Below are 14,679 nucleotides of genomic sequence, written 5' to 3' on the forward strand. Positions count from 1 at the left end.
TATGGCTGCCCGGATCATATTTCATCATCTCAACCACCAATGGAAATGTCTGGCTTTGTGTGTGTTTGTTGTGTAGCCATAGTAGTCATGGATTGATCCAAGAACCAGGAGTTCACTTTAGGTCAGTTCCATGCTTCCTGTTTTTTCCACACCAGTTTTCCAAAATGTGTGGCATTAACATAACCAGGACTGTACCATTGGTTCATGTTAAATATGAGAGTATGTTTGATGAAGTGTTTCTGTGTCTCTCACGGGCAGATTCTGTTGCTCTTGTGGGTAACGAGCAGATTTAATGCTGACCCATGCAAAAGAAGAACAAAAGTGAGTTTCATTTCCTCAGCTCTGTCCTCTCTGCTCTGCTGTCTGGTGTGTGTGTGTGTGTGTGTGTGTGTGTGTGTGTGTGTGTATCTGAGCCCCGCCCCTGTGCACAGTGCTCTCTAAGACTCAGCTGAAACTCCGTTATCAGAAGAGACAATAATCAAATGTTCTTATTTACTGGTCAGTAACATATCAGCCACTGATGCACGGTGCCTCCATAGTGTACAGTGTTATAATGTTGGTGCATATTGACTTGTTTGTAAATACTGGGTCATGTGGATTAAGGCTTGGTGTGGTGATGTGAGTTAATGAAAGGGTTAATGAAAAGTCATAGGTAACATGAGAAGAGCAACGCCCAGTGAACAGCTGACCACTTCCTCTCTATGTTCAAACACAGCGCTCCATTTTGTCTGAGCCGGTCGATCCTACATTGAAGGTAAGACACAGATTGTCTCTTTACATGTCCAGTTATCATGGTCGTGTTTTTATCAATACATTTGGGACATTTATGGATAAAAAGATTCAGAATCAGACAGTCAGTGGTAAATGAGGACGAGGTGGAAACAACAAAGAAATAATCACATTTTCTTGCCGTTCTTTGTTTGGTGTTAAAACATAATGTGTGTTGACAGTGAGTTTGTCATCACACACACACACACACACACACACAGATTAATGTTTTAATTCCTGACTGAATGTAGAACAGTTCAAGTTAAGACCAGGTCCTGGTTGTTCAACAAGCATCTCAGCCCTAATCAGGGCTCCTTTGGTGAAACACTGTTGGGAGCAGGGAGGAAGAGTTTGAAGAGGTTTCAGTTTACGAGGTGAACTTTACATGACCTCCTGTGTGTCAGAGAACTGGTTTATAAAATACTTGAGTCCTAAAGGTTCAGTGTGTAGGATTTAGTGCCATCTAGTGGTGAGGTTGCAGAACTGAAACTTCTCCTGTGTCTCAGGATGGTTGTGAATACGACCCCTGACCTCCTGCACATAGTCACTTCTCTGCTCTCAGGCTGGTTCCCAAAGGCCCTGAAAACTGCAGTCTGCTGTCTTAACAAGTCAGGTTCAGAGTGCTGCTGCTAGAGTCCTCACTAAGACCAGGAGAGACCAGATTAGTCCAGTTTTTAGATCTTTACATGACCTCCTGTGTGTCAGAGAACTGGTTTATAAAATTCTTGAGTCCTAAAGGCTCAGTGTGTAGGATTTAGTGCCATCTAGTGGTGAGGTTGCAGAACTGAAACTTCTCCTGTGTGCCAAGGAAGTAGGAGAACGATGATGGCTGACACAAAAACACAAATGTCCCTTTCTAGAGTCAGTGTTTGGGTTATTTGTTCTGGACTACTGTAAAAACAACATGGTGATCTCTGTGGAAGAGGATCCACTCTGTATGTAGATATAAATGGCTCATTTGAAGGTAACTACACCGTTACTGCCAGCAGATGGCAATAAATCCCACACTGGACCCTTGATGACTTTATGTCTCATGGAAAGCACTGCTTGCATGCTATAACATTTAATTTGTCCTGTTTATTCAGAGGTGCTATAACATTTAATTAGCCTTGTTTATTCAGAGGTGCTATAACATGTAATTTGCCTTGTTTATTCAGAGGTGTTATAACATTTAATTAGCCTTGTTTATTCAGAGGTGCTATAACATTTAATTAGCCTTGTTTATTCAGAGGTGCTATAACATTTAATTTGTCCTGTTTATTCAGAGGTGTTATAACATTTAATTTGTCTTGTTTATTCAGAGGTGTTATAACATTTAATTTGTCTTGTTTATTCAGAGGTGCTATAACATTTAATTTGTCTTGTTTATTTAGAGGTGCTATAACATTTAATTTGTCTTGTTTATTTAGAGGTGCTATAACATTTAATTAGCCTTGTTTATTCAGAGGTGCTATAACATTTAATTTGTCTTGTTTATTCAGAGGTGTTATAACATTTAATTTGTCTTGTTCAGGGTCATCACTACATCCAGCCATTGTCTGAGGGTTTGGGTGAAGGAACCTGTGTGTGTATGTTGTGTTGAGAGCCAGGTGAGTCAGCACAAGATGTTAACACACCTTTTATCCCATTAGTACTTTAGAAACTTTGACTTGTGCTGCACTGAGTATGCCATATACTGAATATAGCCAACTCAGTGTCAATGAACATAGAGACAGAATTATCAAGTGTAATGTTTTCTGAGTTTCTCAGTGCATTGAGCTGTAGATTTAATGAATCAGTTAATGGCATAGATTTGGGTAAACAACCGTTAGTCGGTTCTTTTTGAGTTGATATTTCAGGTGTAATAATTTACATTGATTTCTCAACGATGTAATTTTATTATCATTTAACCCTGTTATTGTAATTTTAGGTGAAAATGCCTCCCAAAAAGCAAAAGATTGGAAAGGATATCAGGAGCTTTTTCAGGACAACTGTAAGTGACAGCTCAGCTAACAATAATTCTCTGTAATCAATACTTAACATTTGACTCAATCTGGAACCTGTTCATTCAGTGTAAACTAAGGTTATTCCTTTCATATGAATATCATTTCTATGCCGTATTAGCTGCAGCTTGTCCGGCTAATTTGTTTGTGTGTGGATGCCATGCATTATTTTAACAGGACAGTCCTGCGAGAGGCAACTTGGCACCTTCAGGGGGTTCACAGCCAGGCGGAGCTCAAGACTCTCAGTCAGGCGGACCTACACACTCTCAGCAAGGCGGAGCCAAAGACTCTCAGTCAGGCGGACCTACACACTCTCAGCCAGCTGGAGCTACAGGCCCTCAGGTGATCTCTTTTGTGATTGTTAAATGGCAGGCTGCAGGTTCATGAGCTACTATAAATACATTTGGAAGTTTTTGAGATGCTTTGAAGAAAAGTTTAATCATTGTTGCTCTGGTATTGTTGCTCAGTTTTCTCCATCAACTCCTGAGCAAAATATCTGTAAGTGACAGCGAGAGAGACGCTGCTATCAGAACTATGAGCAGAAATGGTGTAACTGCTTGTGTTGGGTACATGATCTGATTATTACTATGGGTGTCAATGTTTAAAATATTGTTGCACAAGACTTTGTTATAAGATACATTTTGTGTTTTTTTTTATTTGCCTGTTTGCTGTCTTTCACCAATAACAAAAATAATGCCATTTGAAAACGTCAACCTGGCTAGCTAGTAGTTGGCTAGCTAGTGGGAGTAGAGAACTTTGATCTTGCAGACAGTTGAGTCAGGTGAGTTAAGTTCGTCATTCCAATCAGTAACTTGCAGCCACATGTCACCACTGTCCAAAGCCCACCAACACTTAGCCCAAATTTAGCAGAGCTGAACTTACCTGGCTAATAACCAGAAACTGACATGCACTTCCTTTATCTGTTTAACATTCAAACATCAGTAACTTGTTGGTTTGTGGTTTACACACAGCACTTTAGCCTGCTGCCCTTAAATGGGTTTTTGGGCATTTCTTTATACTGATTGTAAATTGCCTGACACAAGCATCCAATCAGTGCACATTTCATGAATCCCTTGTAGGATTCATAAGGACAAAATGGCTGACAAGGGACAACTAAAACAATGATGGCCAAATCACAGCGGGGAAGGTTCTGCCTCACCACAGGTGGTTGGTCAGAAGAACAATAAAACATGTGAGCATGTAAGCTTTTATTTCCCTCTTTGCACGTGAAGCCAAATTAGAGCGTGTGTGATCTAGGTTTATTAACTAGGTCTATTAAGGTGCTGGGTTAGTAAAAAGCATGTGTAGTTACATGCAAGACTTTGTGAAGCATGAGCAAATGTTCATTATCTTAATTTGGAAAAGCCAACTCCTCAATTACTTTACTACAAAGAGCTTACTACAGAAACACTAACTGGAAAACATCAAATCAATACATGTTACAAAGACATTGACCAAAGTTCTTGCTCAGCTTGTACTGTTGTACTAATGCTGTGCCCAGTTGTTACGTTACCAGTCCATTAATGGCGGTAAGGGTTGCTTTGTTGTGCTTTACCATCGACTAACCCTAACTCACCACCAGATGGTGATCAACTGACAGCTCTGCTCCCTCTCTTCACTCAAGTGTCCAAGACATGAGGCCACAGATCTGATGATATGAGTGCAAAGTCAATCATCAGTCTTTGGCCAAGGCTGTTCTGCACAGAAGTGTTTGCACAGAAGTCCAATAACAAAACACCACTCAGCTTCAGATCAGGCAGGCGTTCATCCTAATCACCCCCTCTCCAGGGTTCTCCCTTGTTGCCCACCTTTGTTGAAGTGCCCCAGCAGAACTACAGGGTCCACAGTCAGTATCCTTTCCAGGACACCTGCCAAAGACTTCCAGGAGGCTGGGCACTCTTAGCTGTAGTTTGGTGCATATGTACAAACAATATTAAGAGAAATCCTCTCAGCAACTCACAGTTGCATAGAGGTGACCCTCTCATTCCCCGGGGACAACCCACAGTAGTGCTTAGCCTGGGGCCTTGCACTGTGGCACTACGGAAACAGCAGGAATCAAGCTTATCTTTAGAGGGTTTTTTTTTTTTTTTTTCAGAAGTAGTGCTATGCATAGAGGTGAGCCCAACTATATCTAGTTGGTACCGCTCCACCTCTGCACCAGCTCTGGTTCCTTCCCCACCAGAGAGGTGATGTTTTAAAACCTTAGAGCCAGTCTCTGATGCCAGGGATCAACACACAAAGTTTCCTGACTTTGCCCGCCGCCCAGCTCACAATGCACGCAACCCTAGTGCCTATCTCTGTAAGTGGTGGGCCCAAAACAGTAAATCTGACTCCTCTTCTCATTTTACAGATGGTTACACGCAGCAAAGTGAAAGTGAAGGAGGAGAACGATGGTGATCCCATGGTGAGTATACTGTGACACGCAGCATGACAAAAAGTCTGCATTTTATTACATCAACAGTGACATGCAACCTTTTCTCACTGGTTTCCTGCAGGGTGAACATTTACATCGCCTCACTGTGAAACTCAGCCCTGCTGTCCACAAGGAATACACTGTTGACTGTGATCGACCTCGCACTGTGCTGGAGGCGATAAAAACAATTGAAGACATAAAATGTCCAGATGAAAACATTGTGATTCAGCTGGGCAAAGCAGATAAGAAATATACTGTTGCAACACATTTCCCTTGTACTTGTGTTGAGGATGGTGAGTCTCTGATCATATCACGTGATTCAGAAAAGGTTGAAAAGGCCGAAGAAAAAATGTTTATATATGCAAGAGAGAAATATTCTGTCTTCTACATTGAGACAGTGGGAGGGCTGTACACCAGACAGAAGAAGCTTTTTAGAAACAAAGCTTTGAAACAGTTCAAGTATCTGGTTGTCTATGGGGAGAAGGGGATGACTGTGGAAGAGGCTCTGATAAGGGACGGTCGCTTCATTGATGACCTCGGTGTCTTTGAGCTGTCTGACAGTAAGACTTCACAAATCACTAAGTGCACACAAAAGGTTGACAACCTAGATGGAAAAGAATTCAAGGTGTGTCTTCCACGGCAAAAGAAAGCAAATAAAAAACAGCTAGAAAACTCTGGTGCATCAAATAATTCACCACAGAAGTGTGACACAAAGAGAGTCAGAGGTCTAGTACATCAGAGAGGAATCAGTGTCCAAACAGCAGTGGCAAAGGCAGACAGCAACAACACTGCAGAGATTTATAAAAAGCTGCGTCAGCAGTTTCCAGCTCTGAAAGAATGGATGGAGAAAAGATTCCCTGAAAATTCTTATCAGACAGCACTGAACTTAAAGAAGGAAAACTTTGGAAAGATCCAACATTCATTCAGTGAAGTTCACAGAGTCAGGAAGCTGCTAAAACTGGGCGACTCAGTCTGCAAAGTGGCTGTTCAAGATGGTCTTCAGGGAACAGGCTTTGTGTTGTTTGACAACTTCATCTTGACAAACGCTCACCTGTTCAAAGGCTGTGTTGAAGGACAAAAGCTGATGGAGGGTACAGAAGTGTCTGTTTTCTTTAACTATGAAGATCCTATGCCGTACACAAATTACAGCTACTTCCAGCTGGCCCACTCTTACATCTGCTACAGTGAGGGTGAGCTAGATTACGCCGTACTTGAGCTCAAGCCTGAGGGACAGGAGTTCAACCAAACAACACAAACAAAGCAAATAAAGGTGCCACCAGGGCTCCTGAGGATATTTGGTCCGATGCCTCCGAATGGTGAAGCCTGTCTGATTGGTCACCCAGCAGGAGGGGTGAAAAGAATGGATCCAACCTGTATCATTGAGAAAGAGAAGAGGGAGCAGGCTGTCAGAGATCACTTACATCCATACAAAGACAGTCTTTTCATTGTCCACTCAATCAGTCACCTTATCAAAGAGCAAGGCATTGAAAACATAATGATGGGTGGACGTCGAGCTGAAAATGTAGCAACCTACAACACTTTCATGTATCACGGCTCTTCTGGCTCCCCAGTGTTTGATGCTCACGGCCGAGTGTTTGGTTTGCACACCGCAGGATACACATATGGGTTTCCAAACCACAAAGAGAGTGTGATAGAGTTCGCCCAACCTGTGCTCACTATATTTGAACACTTTGTGAGTAAGCTGAAGGAAAGTGGAAATGAGAAGCTGTTGAAGAGAGTTCAGGAAGAAGCAAAGGGAAACCCACACCTGAGTTCCATGGGCACTTGCACCGATGTCCCAGCAGACAGTGACGAGCCAATGGAAACTGAATAGGTAGTAGAATAGAATAGCAGAGAATATAAATAAAAGTGTGTAGTGACAGTTGCTGTCACTACACACTTTTATTTTTATATATATTGACCTTTTTATGATTACCAATTTGTGCCTCCTGTTCTGTTTCGGCGTTTTACTTTAACTGTATACTATAGTAAAGGTATACTATGCAGGACTGGTTGGTTTCTGTTTGTTACTGGTCACCAGCCAATACGAGGCATTTTGCCAATTTTTCGGCAGGGTCCATGATTTTCGTAGCTTCCTCTGCTGATCGGCCCACAGAGCAGAGAAATGATGGGCCCACTGGTTTGTCTCTCATCTGAACACTGGCCAATCATGGCCCACCTTTTTAGGTCCATTTATCCCATCATCATAGAGTGACGTTTCGGGCCACAGGTGCCCTTCTTCAGACACAGTTTTCTTGGTTTGTTTAGTTTAATTCTTTTAGTCCAGCACCTTCTTCACTTTATGGATGTGCGCAGCTGCTCTTTTTACAATCATGGCCCACCCCCATCCTACTAGTCCCTGCCCCCCCCAAATAACATCTTGCGTGAGAGAGGAGATAACGAGTGACGAAGAAAAGTGAGAAGGAAGCTACATGCACAAATGGAGCCGGAATGATCTACAAAACTCCCTACAACTCCTCTTATCACGTAACAAATTAAAAACCACAGTAATAGACATATAAAGATGAATGTAATATAATGTTTTTAAATGGGTCTCATGGTTTTAACTTGGGTATATATTATTTGTTTTATTGTATTTGTATTATTTTATGTACTTGTACTCAGGACTCACCTGATGTCCAGCCGATTGTGGTGGGCTGGTCTGGGCAAAAGTTCAGGGCTGATTTTATATCTCAGTCCAGCCCTGCTGCATGGTATACCTTTAACTGTAACCTCTGTTAGCCTTCTGTGTCTTTGAATGACAGTATGTTTTCTGTCGTTGGCACACAGTAATTCTGACCATTTGCTGTGAAGTTGTTGGTGAAGGTTTGTTGAAGCTCTTCTGGTTTGGGTTTTGTTTTGTTTTGACCTATGTCACTTGTTTTGCTCTCAGTGATCAAATCATGTCACAATTCACTGACTCCAATATTCATAGTAAATGACATATAAAATTAACCTGGAAATCCAGATGCCCCGCCCTTTGCAGTTTGAATTTGCACTGCACGGGAATCTGGCCCTTGCCTCGCGTCACCAGGCTCTTCACGTACAACGAAGAGCCTGGTTTCCATTCACTCTGAATTTTGTCTGGATTCTGGTTCCGGTCTAGAGAGCGGATCTGGAATTCACCAAAGTAAAAGTGTTCACCAAGGTAAAACTTTAAATTCTGGCGCACCATTGATTTCCGTCTCCTGTTTCTCCACGTTGGAAAGTTGAATTGGAAAAGAAAGAAGAGTGAAGACTGTCGCCACGATAGATGCATTTTAATCATTTAAACATGGACGTACAACAGTCTGCTTTAGAAGAGGTTCTTTAAGAAACTTGGTTGATAGAGCATGCTACATGGTGAGCATCACGCACTTTTCCTCTCTCTTCCGCCCCCACCGCCCCAAACTTTATCGAAAAAATGCATTTACAAACTACAGGTATAATGAACAAAACTAGGATCAAGTGCCTCTTAAATAAAACACACAACTGAAATAATAACTTGTAATACAATTAAATACAATAAAAGAAAAAGGTAAACTTAATGGCTTGGGGCTTTTCTTGTAAATTATATTCTTTAAATTAAAAAGTTTCACCGCATTTTTATTAACATGGTGCTTTTATTTTGACAGAAAGGCGCATCCATCGAATTCCGGATCCTGTCTCTCTCGCCCTGGTTCTGGTTGCTTACCAAAACGGCCACTAAACGGCCCCAGACTATGACGAGCAAAGCCTCGTGAATCTCATATCAGACCAATCAGATCAGTCTATCTGACAGAGGCGGGCTCTGGGTGGGCGTAACATGATGAAGACAGCGCTGCACCGTAGGAGTCGAAAAGTAAACAGCCAAGATGGCAGCTGCTGAAGGACCGCGTCCATTCAATTTATCTTTGGAAGAAACACTAAGCCAACTACACTTATCTTTTTCCTTGAGAGAGGAACAGAAGACTGCCCTAGAAGCCTTCGCTTCCAGTAAGAACGTTTTTGCCGTTTTGCCAACGGGGAACGGAAAAAGCATAATATATCAGTTAGCCCCACTGGTCGGCAAACCAGTGGGGCTTAGTGCAATTAATACGTCACCTTGTTTTTGCTCTGATTGGCCATCGTGCTATCCAATTGCGTGCGGCGGCATTTGAAATGCCTCAGTTAGGGCTGCCCCTTGGGTAGGAAGGGTGTATCGGTGAGGGCCAGACTCAAAATCTTTCTAGATTTGAGTCTGGATTTCCAGGCTAATAATGTAAATGATACATAAATAGGCTGTCATTTTATTTTATTCATTTTGTCTTTTTTTTTTAATCTTGTACTGAATTATATTATTTTACTATGTTAGTCTTGGTCTTTCCAATCACTGGGTCTCATTCATGAAAAGTGAGTAAATCTGTGTGTAGATTTGCACATAAAAGCCTACTCTACTAAAAACCTACTCCGGATTCAGGAACGCCGGGGGAAACTCAGATTTGATCGTAAACATGTGTGTATGATCATGAATGCCAATCCATCGTAAAGTGACAGCGCGCTCCCGGTAATCAGCAATTAGCATAGATCCCCGCCCATGATTAGCCAATTACCACCATATAAGGAGGTGTAGGTGCATCCTGTCGACCTGTCAGTCATGGCGCAAACAAAGAAAGAGAGAGAAAGAAAAAAGAATGTTTCTGAAGCGGAGATCGAAATAATTTTGGGTGAAATGGACTTAAGAAAAAACATTTTATTTTCTTCAGTTAGTAGTGGTGTGACAGGGACAGGCAAAGTGAAGGCCTGGAGGGAGGTAACAGATGCTGTTAATGTTGTCTCCGTGGTACAAAGAACCATGTCAGAGGTGAAGCGTAAATGGTTTGATATGAAACTGGAGGCAAAGAAACGCATAAGCACACACACAAAAAATACAGCGGCCACCAAACAAACAGAAGATTCATTTGTGGGGTTTTGAATGAAGTGGGAACGGGAAACCAGAGATGTTTTGTGCGTAATGGATAAACTCTAAATCAGTGATGGCTGTCGGAATGTAGAGCTATTTAACATTTATTTTAACAAATGATGTGGATAACATATAGCCTACAGCAGTTTGTATGCATCGTCTTCAAATTATTTGAATCTTAATAGCCTAAAGCTCTGTTTAATACAACGTAAATTAAACATTTTTCAAATCAGATTTATTCATTCAAATGATCGAAAAGCCAAAAAATAAAAAATAAAAACGTGTTGTCTTAAATAATTTTTTCAGCTGGCGCGTGCTCCTTCGTGGCTCCACCACCTGCTGCTCCTGCTGAACCCAGGCACCGAGGCCGAAGAGGCTGTGATCCGGCTGTCCTCACGGATATTTTTATTATCATCATTCGACATGTAGAAAGAACGTGTAATCTATTGAGTCGATTTACATAGATAATTCACAATCATAAACCTAATCTGGATCTTAAACCTGCTAATTGCCAACTAATTTAACTAAATGTGTTATATTTTTAATATTCTGTCATGTTTCGATTACGTGTTTCAAAGGCATCTGTGTATTGTGTACATAACAGAGGGCAATACGAGTTCAAATTGTAATTTCCAATAGTGACGAGCAGTATTTATGTGCTTTACTACATTTACACAAGCACTACGAGTGGTCAGGAGCAGGAGTAGATTTTGTTAGTAGCTACGAAAAGATCGGAGCTGCTAAAATATTGATGAATGCGGACATGCACGTAAATTTCCGTCTGCGAACAGTTTACACACAAATTCCTTCTGCTCACGTTTCATGAATGAGACCCACTGTGTTCTGTTTGCTTTACATTAAAAACTTTGGTTCATGTCACAGTCTGTTTCCTGTCGTTGATTTATCTGAAGCGGTCGTAGCACCTTTACACTACCACTCCTTTATAGTCTGGTAGTGTGATGGTGTTGACACAGGCTACAGTAATGACACATTAACACAGTGCAGCAGTGTGTCTACAGTCAGTGTTGAACCATGTGACCTTTGACCTGCTTATTAACATGCTGTAGATCACACTGGTTCAGAAAATGCGCTTAAATTTCTCTGTCATATCAACTTCAGTGTGAGTCAGTGTGAAACAGAATGAATATTTGTTAAGTGTAGTGTAACCATACCCAACGACCTGACGACCTCACCTGCACAGAAAGTTGCTGTCAGCCTTGAAAACAGTCAGTTGAGATTAAAGGTAAAGTGTGTCAGAGTTTGGAGGATTTGTGGCGTCTAGCGGTGAATTTCAGATTGCAACCAGCTAACAACTTCTGCTGGCCAGAATTCCTTCACTGTTCATTGTTCAGGTAGTTTTTAACGGGAGCTGAAGTATCAGCAGAGGTCTCTTCCTCTCCAAAACAAACTCAGTACAGACATGTCATGTTACTAACCAGCGTAACTCCGGGCTACACATTGCAGTTGGGCTTCTTACTACAGCGGCCGAATGCCCTTATGTGGAGCCAGAGTTTGGTTTGTCCGTTCAGTTGTTGTAGAAACATGGTGATGCAACATGGTGATCGTAAAAATCTTAGGCCCAGAACACAGTGCATGTGTGAGCAGCGTGTGAGGGAAACCTTGCTGAACTGCTGCGATTCACAGTCGGTACGTTTCCAGTCACAGTGAAGTGGAGCTACAGTTGCAGCTGGACGAGGACATTTAACTGGACTACTGTCCTTGTCCCAGTATACAAGCACGGGAGGGGAATCCATTTATTGAGCCAAGTATGTGCGACTCCTCTACGATAGGTGGAGATATGCCCCCTTGTGTGTGGGCACTAAATGGGCTGAAGAACAGGCCCCATGTGGGATTGTTCACAAGTTCCATGTTGACCCCGTGTCAGTTCCCCACATAGGTGGGTTTACCCAAGTGGGCTCCACATGGGTTATGCTAATGCTACCTGGGTAGCCACTGTGTATGAACCCAGATAGGCACAATATTTGGGGATCAGTTGGGTAATCCCACCTTTGTGGGCAATTGACCTATGGCTAAGCCACGCCCCCTCCACTCACTCAGACAAACTATCAACATTCAGCGCCCGGCGCTATGGCAGGTGTCACAGTACACGGCATTTCACAGGAGGCAACTGATGATTTTTGGAGACATAACGATCAGATGTAATTGAGAAGTAACCAAAAGGGCCTAAACTACGCATTGGAGGGATATATTCATCATTTTATTGTTGAGAAGGTCAATGAAAAGCTTAAATTACAAGCCAAAATTTACAGGTCACAGTGTACGCTTGTGAACCGCATCTGGTTGCCGTCACCATCAAAGACAACAAGTTAAAGTGCCACTGAAGTTAAGGTTTTTGGCTCAGAATATGAGAAAAGATAACGGCCTTTTTACCATCTTTACCAAGAGTGTCTCTCCGTTAGTTTGGTGCTACAGTATTTACACTGAATCATTCAGCATAACGTTTGCCAACCTTTGTTATCTCTGCCATTACAGATAAGTTAATGAAGCTAAGCTCCAGAAGTTAACGTTAGCTTAACTAGAGCCCTTTGGACAACAGCTAACAATGATGTACGATCACCAAAGTACAAAACTAGAACAAAATAGGCTAATGAACTCCCAGCAAACAAGGTGACATGATGAACAACGCAGCTAGGAGCTAACGTTAGGCTAACTTTAGCTAACGTTAGCTAGAGATGTTAAAGATAACTTTATATTTCTTTCCAGCAAAGTGACAATATGTTGCCTCAAACACAATGTTGACTTACCTTAGAACAGATGTAGACATCATTGTTAATCTTATTCACGTTGAGTTGATGTTGTGGTCTAACGTTACCACACAACTTTATCCAAAGGAGACACTTTTCTCGCTTGAGATGTGGTTTAAAGTGTAAAAAATACACCTGGTCGCCCAGCCTCTCAGGATACCTTGTGTCAGAGTTGCATGTACCCCATGCACACCGTTTGACCATTTTTAAACTTCAAATCTCAGAAAAAGCTCATAAAACCGAACAAACTGACTTTCTGTAATGCATTTCAATGGACGTCCAGGCAGAGAATGTCCCAGTGTATGGGAATGGCTATACGCACTGTGATTGGCTCATCGCGTTTGAGGGCGGGACTTAGCCATAGGTCAGTTGGCATGGTGCCACTATAGAACCTGGGACCAGGTGCATTTACTAAATCTTTTTCTGCACTATAAAATATCTGACCCTACATTTACAGTGAATTACTGCCTATAGTTGCATCACTTTCACAGTAAAGTGTAGAAATGCTGTAAAGTCAGAACGCTTTCAGAAATATAACGTTTAAATACAAAGTGAGCGAACAGAAGAAAAATCTGTATCAACTCAATATTTGGTGTGACCACCCTTTGCCTTCAAAACAGCATCAGTTCCTCCAGGTACACTTGGACACAGATTTTGAAGGAACTCTGCAGGAAGGTTGTTCCAGACATCTTGGAGAACTACCCACAGATCTTCTGTCTTTTCATGTATCCTGGACAGACCAGATGATGTTGAGATCAGGGCTCTGTGGGGGCCGCACCATCACTTCCAAGACTCCTTGTTCCTCTTCACGCTGATGGTAGTTCCTCATGACATTGGCTGTATGTTTCAGGTCATTGTCCTGCTGCAGAATAAATTTAGGGCCATTCAGACGCCTCCCTGATGGTACTGCATGATGGATAAGTGCCTGCCTGTATCTCTCAGCATTGAGGACACCATTAATCCTGACCAAACCCCCAGCCCCATTTGCAGAAATGCAGCCCCAAACTTGCAAAGAACCTCCACTATGCTTCACTGTTTGCTGCAGACACTCATTACCGTACCGCTGTCCAGGCCTACAGCAAACAAACCACCTTCTGCTACAGCCAGATATTTCACACTTTGACTCATCAGTCCAGAACACCTGCGGCCATCTTCCTGCAGTTTCCCCATTTCCTGTGTTTTCTTGCTTAGTTGGCCTTGTTTTCACATCAGAGGTTTTGGCTTTTTTGCCGAAGTTCTTCCATAGAAACCACTTGTGGTCAGACCTCTGCGGACAGTAGATGGATGTACCTGGGTCCCACTGGTTTCTTGGCCGACCACGGCGTCTGCGGTCCTCAACATTGCCTGTGTCTTTGTGCTTCTTGAACAGTCTGCTCTGAAACCTTTGCCTGGGACGGACCCTGCTGATGCAGTGCGACTTGTGTCTTGTTACTGTGCTCAGTCTTGTCATGGTGTTTGACCTGTGACATCTTTCACAGCCTCACTTTGGCAGCAGAGTTTGGCTGCTCCTCTCCCAGTTTGAAGCCTCCTACACAGCTGTTTCTGTTTCAGGTAACGGCTGTGTTTCAACCTGCACATGAAACTGATGATCATTAGCACCTGCTTGGTATGACTGGTTAATCAGACACCTGATATGATCCTACAAAATCCCTGACTTTGTGCAAGTGTACCTGGAAGAACTGATGCTGTTTGGAAGGCAAAGGGTGGTCACTCCAAATACTGATTTGATTTAGATTTTTCATCTGTTCGCTCACTTTGCATTTTGTAAAATGAGAAAAACAAAACAATTAAACTGGAAAGCATTCTTACTTCACAGCATTTCTTCATTCCTGCATCAAACATTTGCACAGT

General features: G+C 42.3%; 1 protein-coding gene across 1 annotated transcript; it reads left to right on the top strand.

Moving 5' to 3' along the window:
• The first annotated feature begins 518 nt into the window (after positions 1-518).
• On the top strand, positions 519-10,942 carry LOC117246201 (serine protease FAM111A-like). Its single transcript, XM_078164378.1, has 6 exons — positions 519-754; positions 2,282-2,357; positions 2,678-2,740; positions 2,928-3,092; positions 5,101-5,154; positions 5,246-10,942. The coding sequence occupies exons 3-6, from the start codon at positions 2,684-2,686 to the stop codon at positions 6,995-6,997; spliced, it is 2,028 nt and encodes a 675-aa protein (XP_078020504.1). The 5' UTR covers positions 519-754; positions 2,282-2,357; positions 2,678-2,683; the 3' UTR covers positions 6,998-10,942.
• The last annotated feature ends 3,737 nt before the right edge of the window (positions 10,943-14,679 follow it).

The sequence above is a fragment of the Epinephelus lanceolatus genome, chromosome 22, assembly GCF_041903045.1.
Source record: "Epinephelus lanceolatus isolate andai-2023 chromosome 22, ASM4190304v1, whole genome shotgun sequence".
Taxonomy (NCBI): domain Eukaryota; kingdom Metazoa; phylum Chordata; class Actinopteri; order Perciformes; family Serranidae; genus Epinephelus; species Epinephelus lanceolatus.

What these genes read in the sequence shown, in the direction of transcription:
- LOC117246201 (XM_078164378.1), top strand. Translation starts at nt 2,684, where the DNA reads ATGCCTCCCAAAAAGCAAAAGATTGGAAAGGATATCAGGAGCTTTTTC. An exon ending in CTGGAGCTACAGGCCCTCAG is followed by an intron (nt 3,093 to 5,100) that starts GTGATCTCTTTT and finishes CTCATTTTACAG; the next exon opens with ATGGTTACACGCAGCAAAGT. An exon ending in AGAACGATGGTGATCCCATG is followed by an intron (nt 5,155 to 5,245) that starts GTGAGTATACTG and finishes GGTTTCCTGCAG; the next exon opens with GGTGAACATTTACATCGCCT.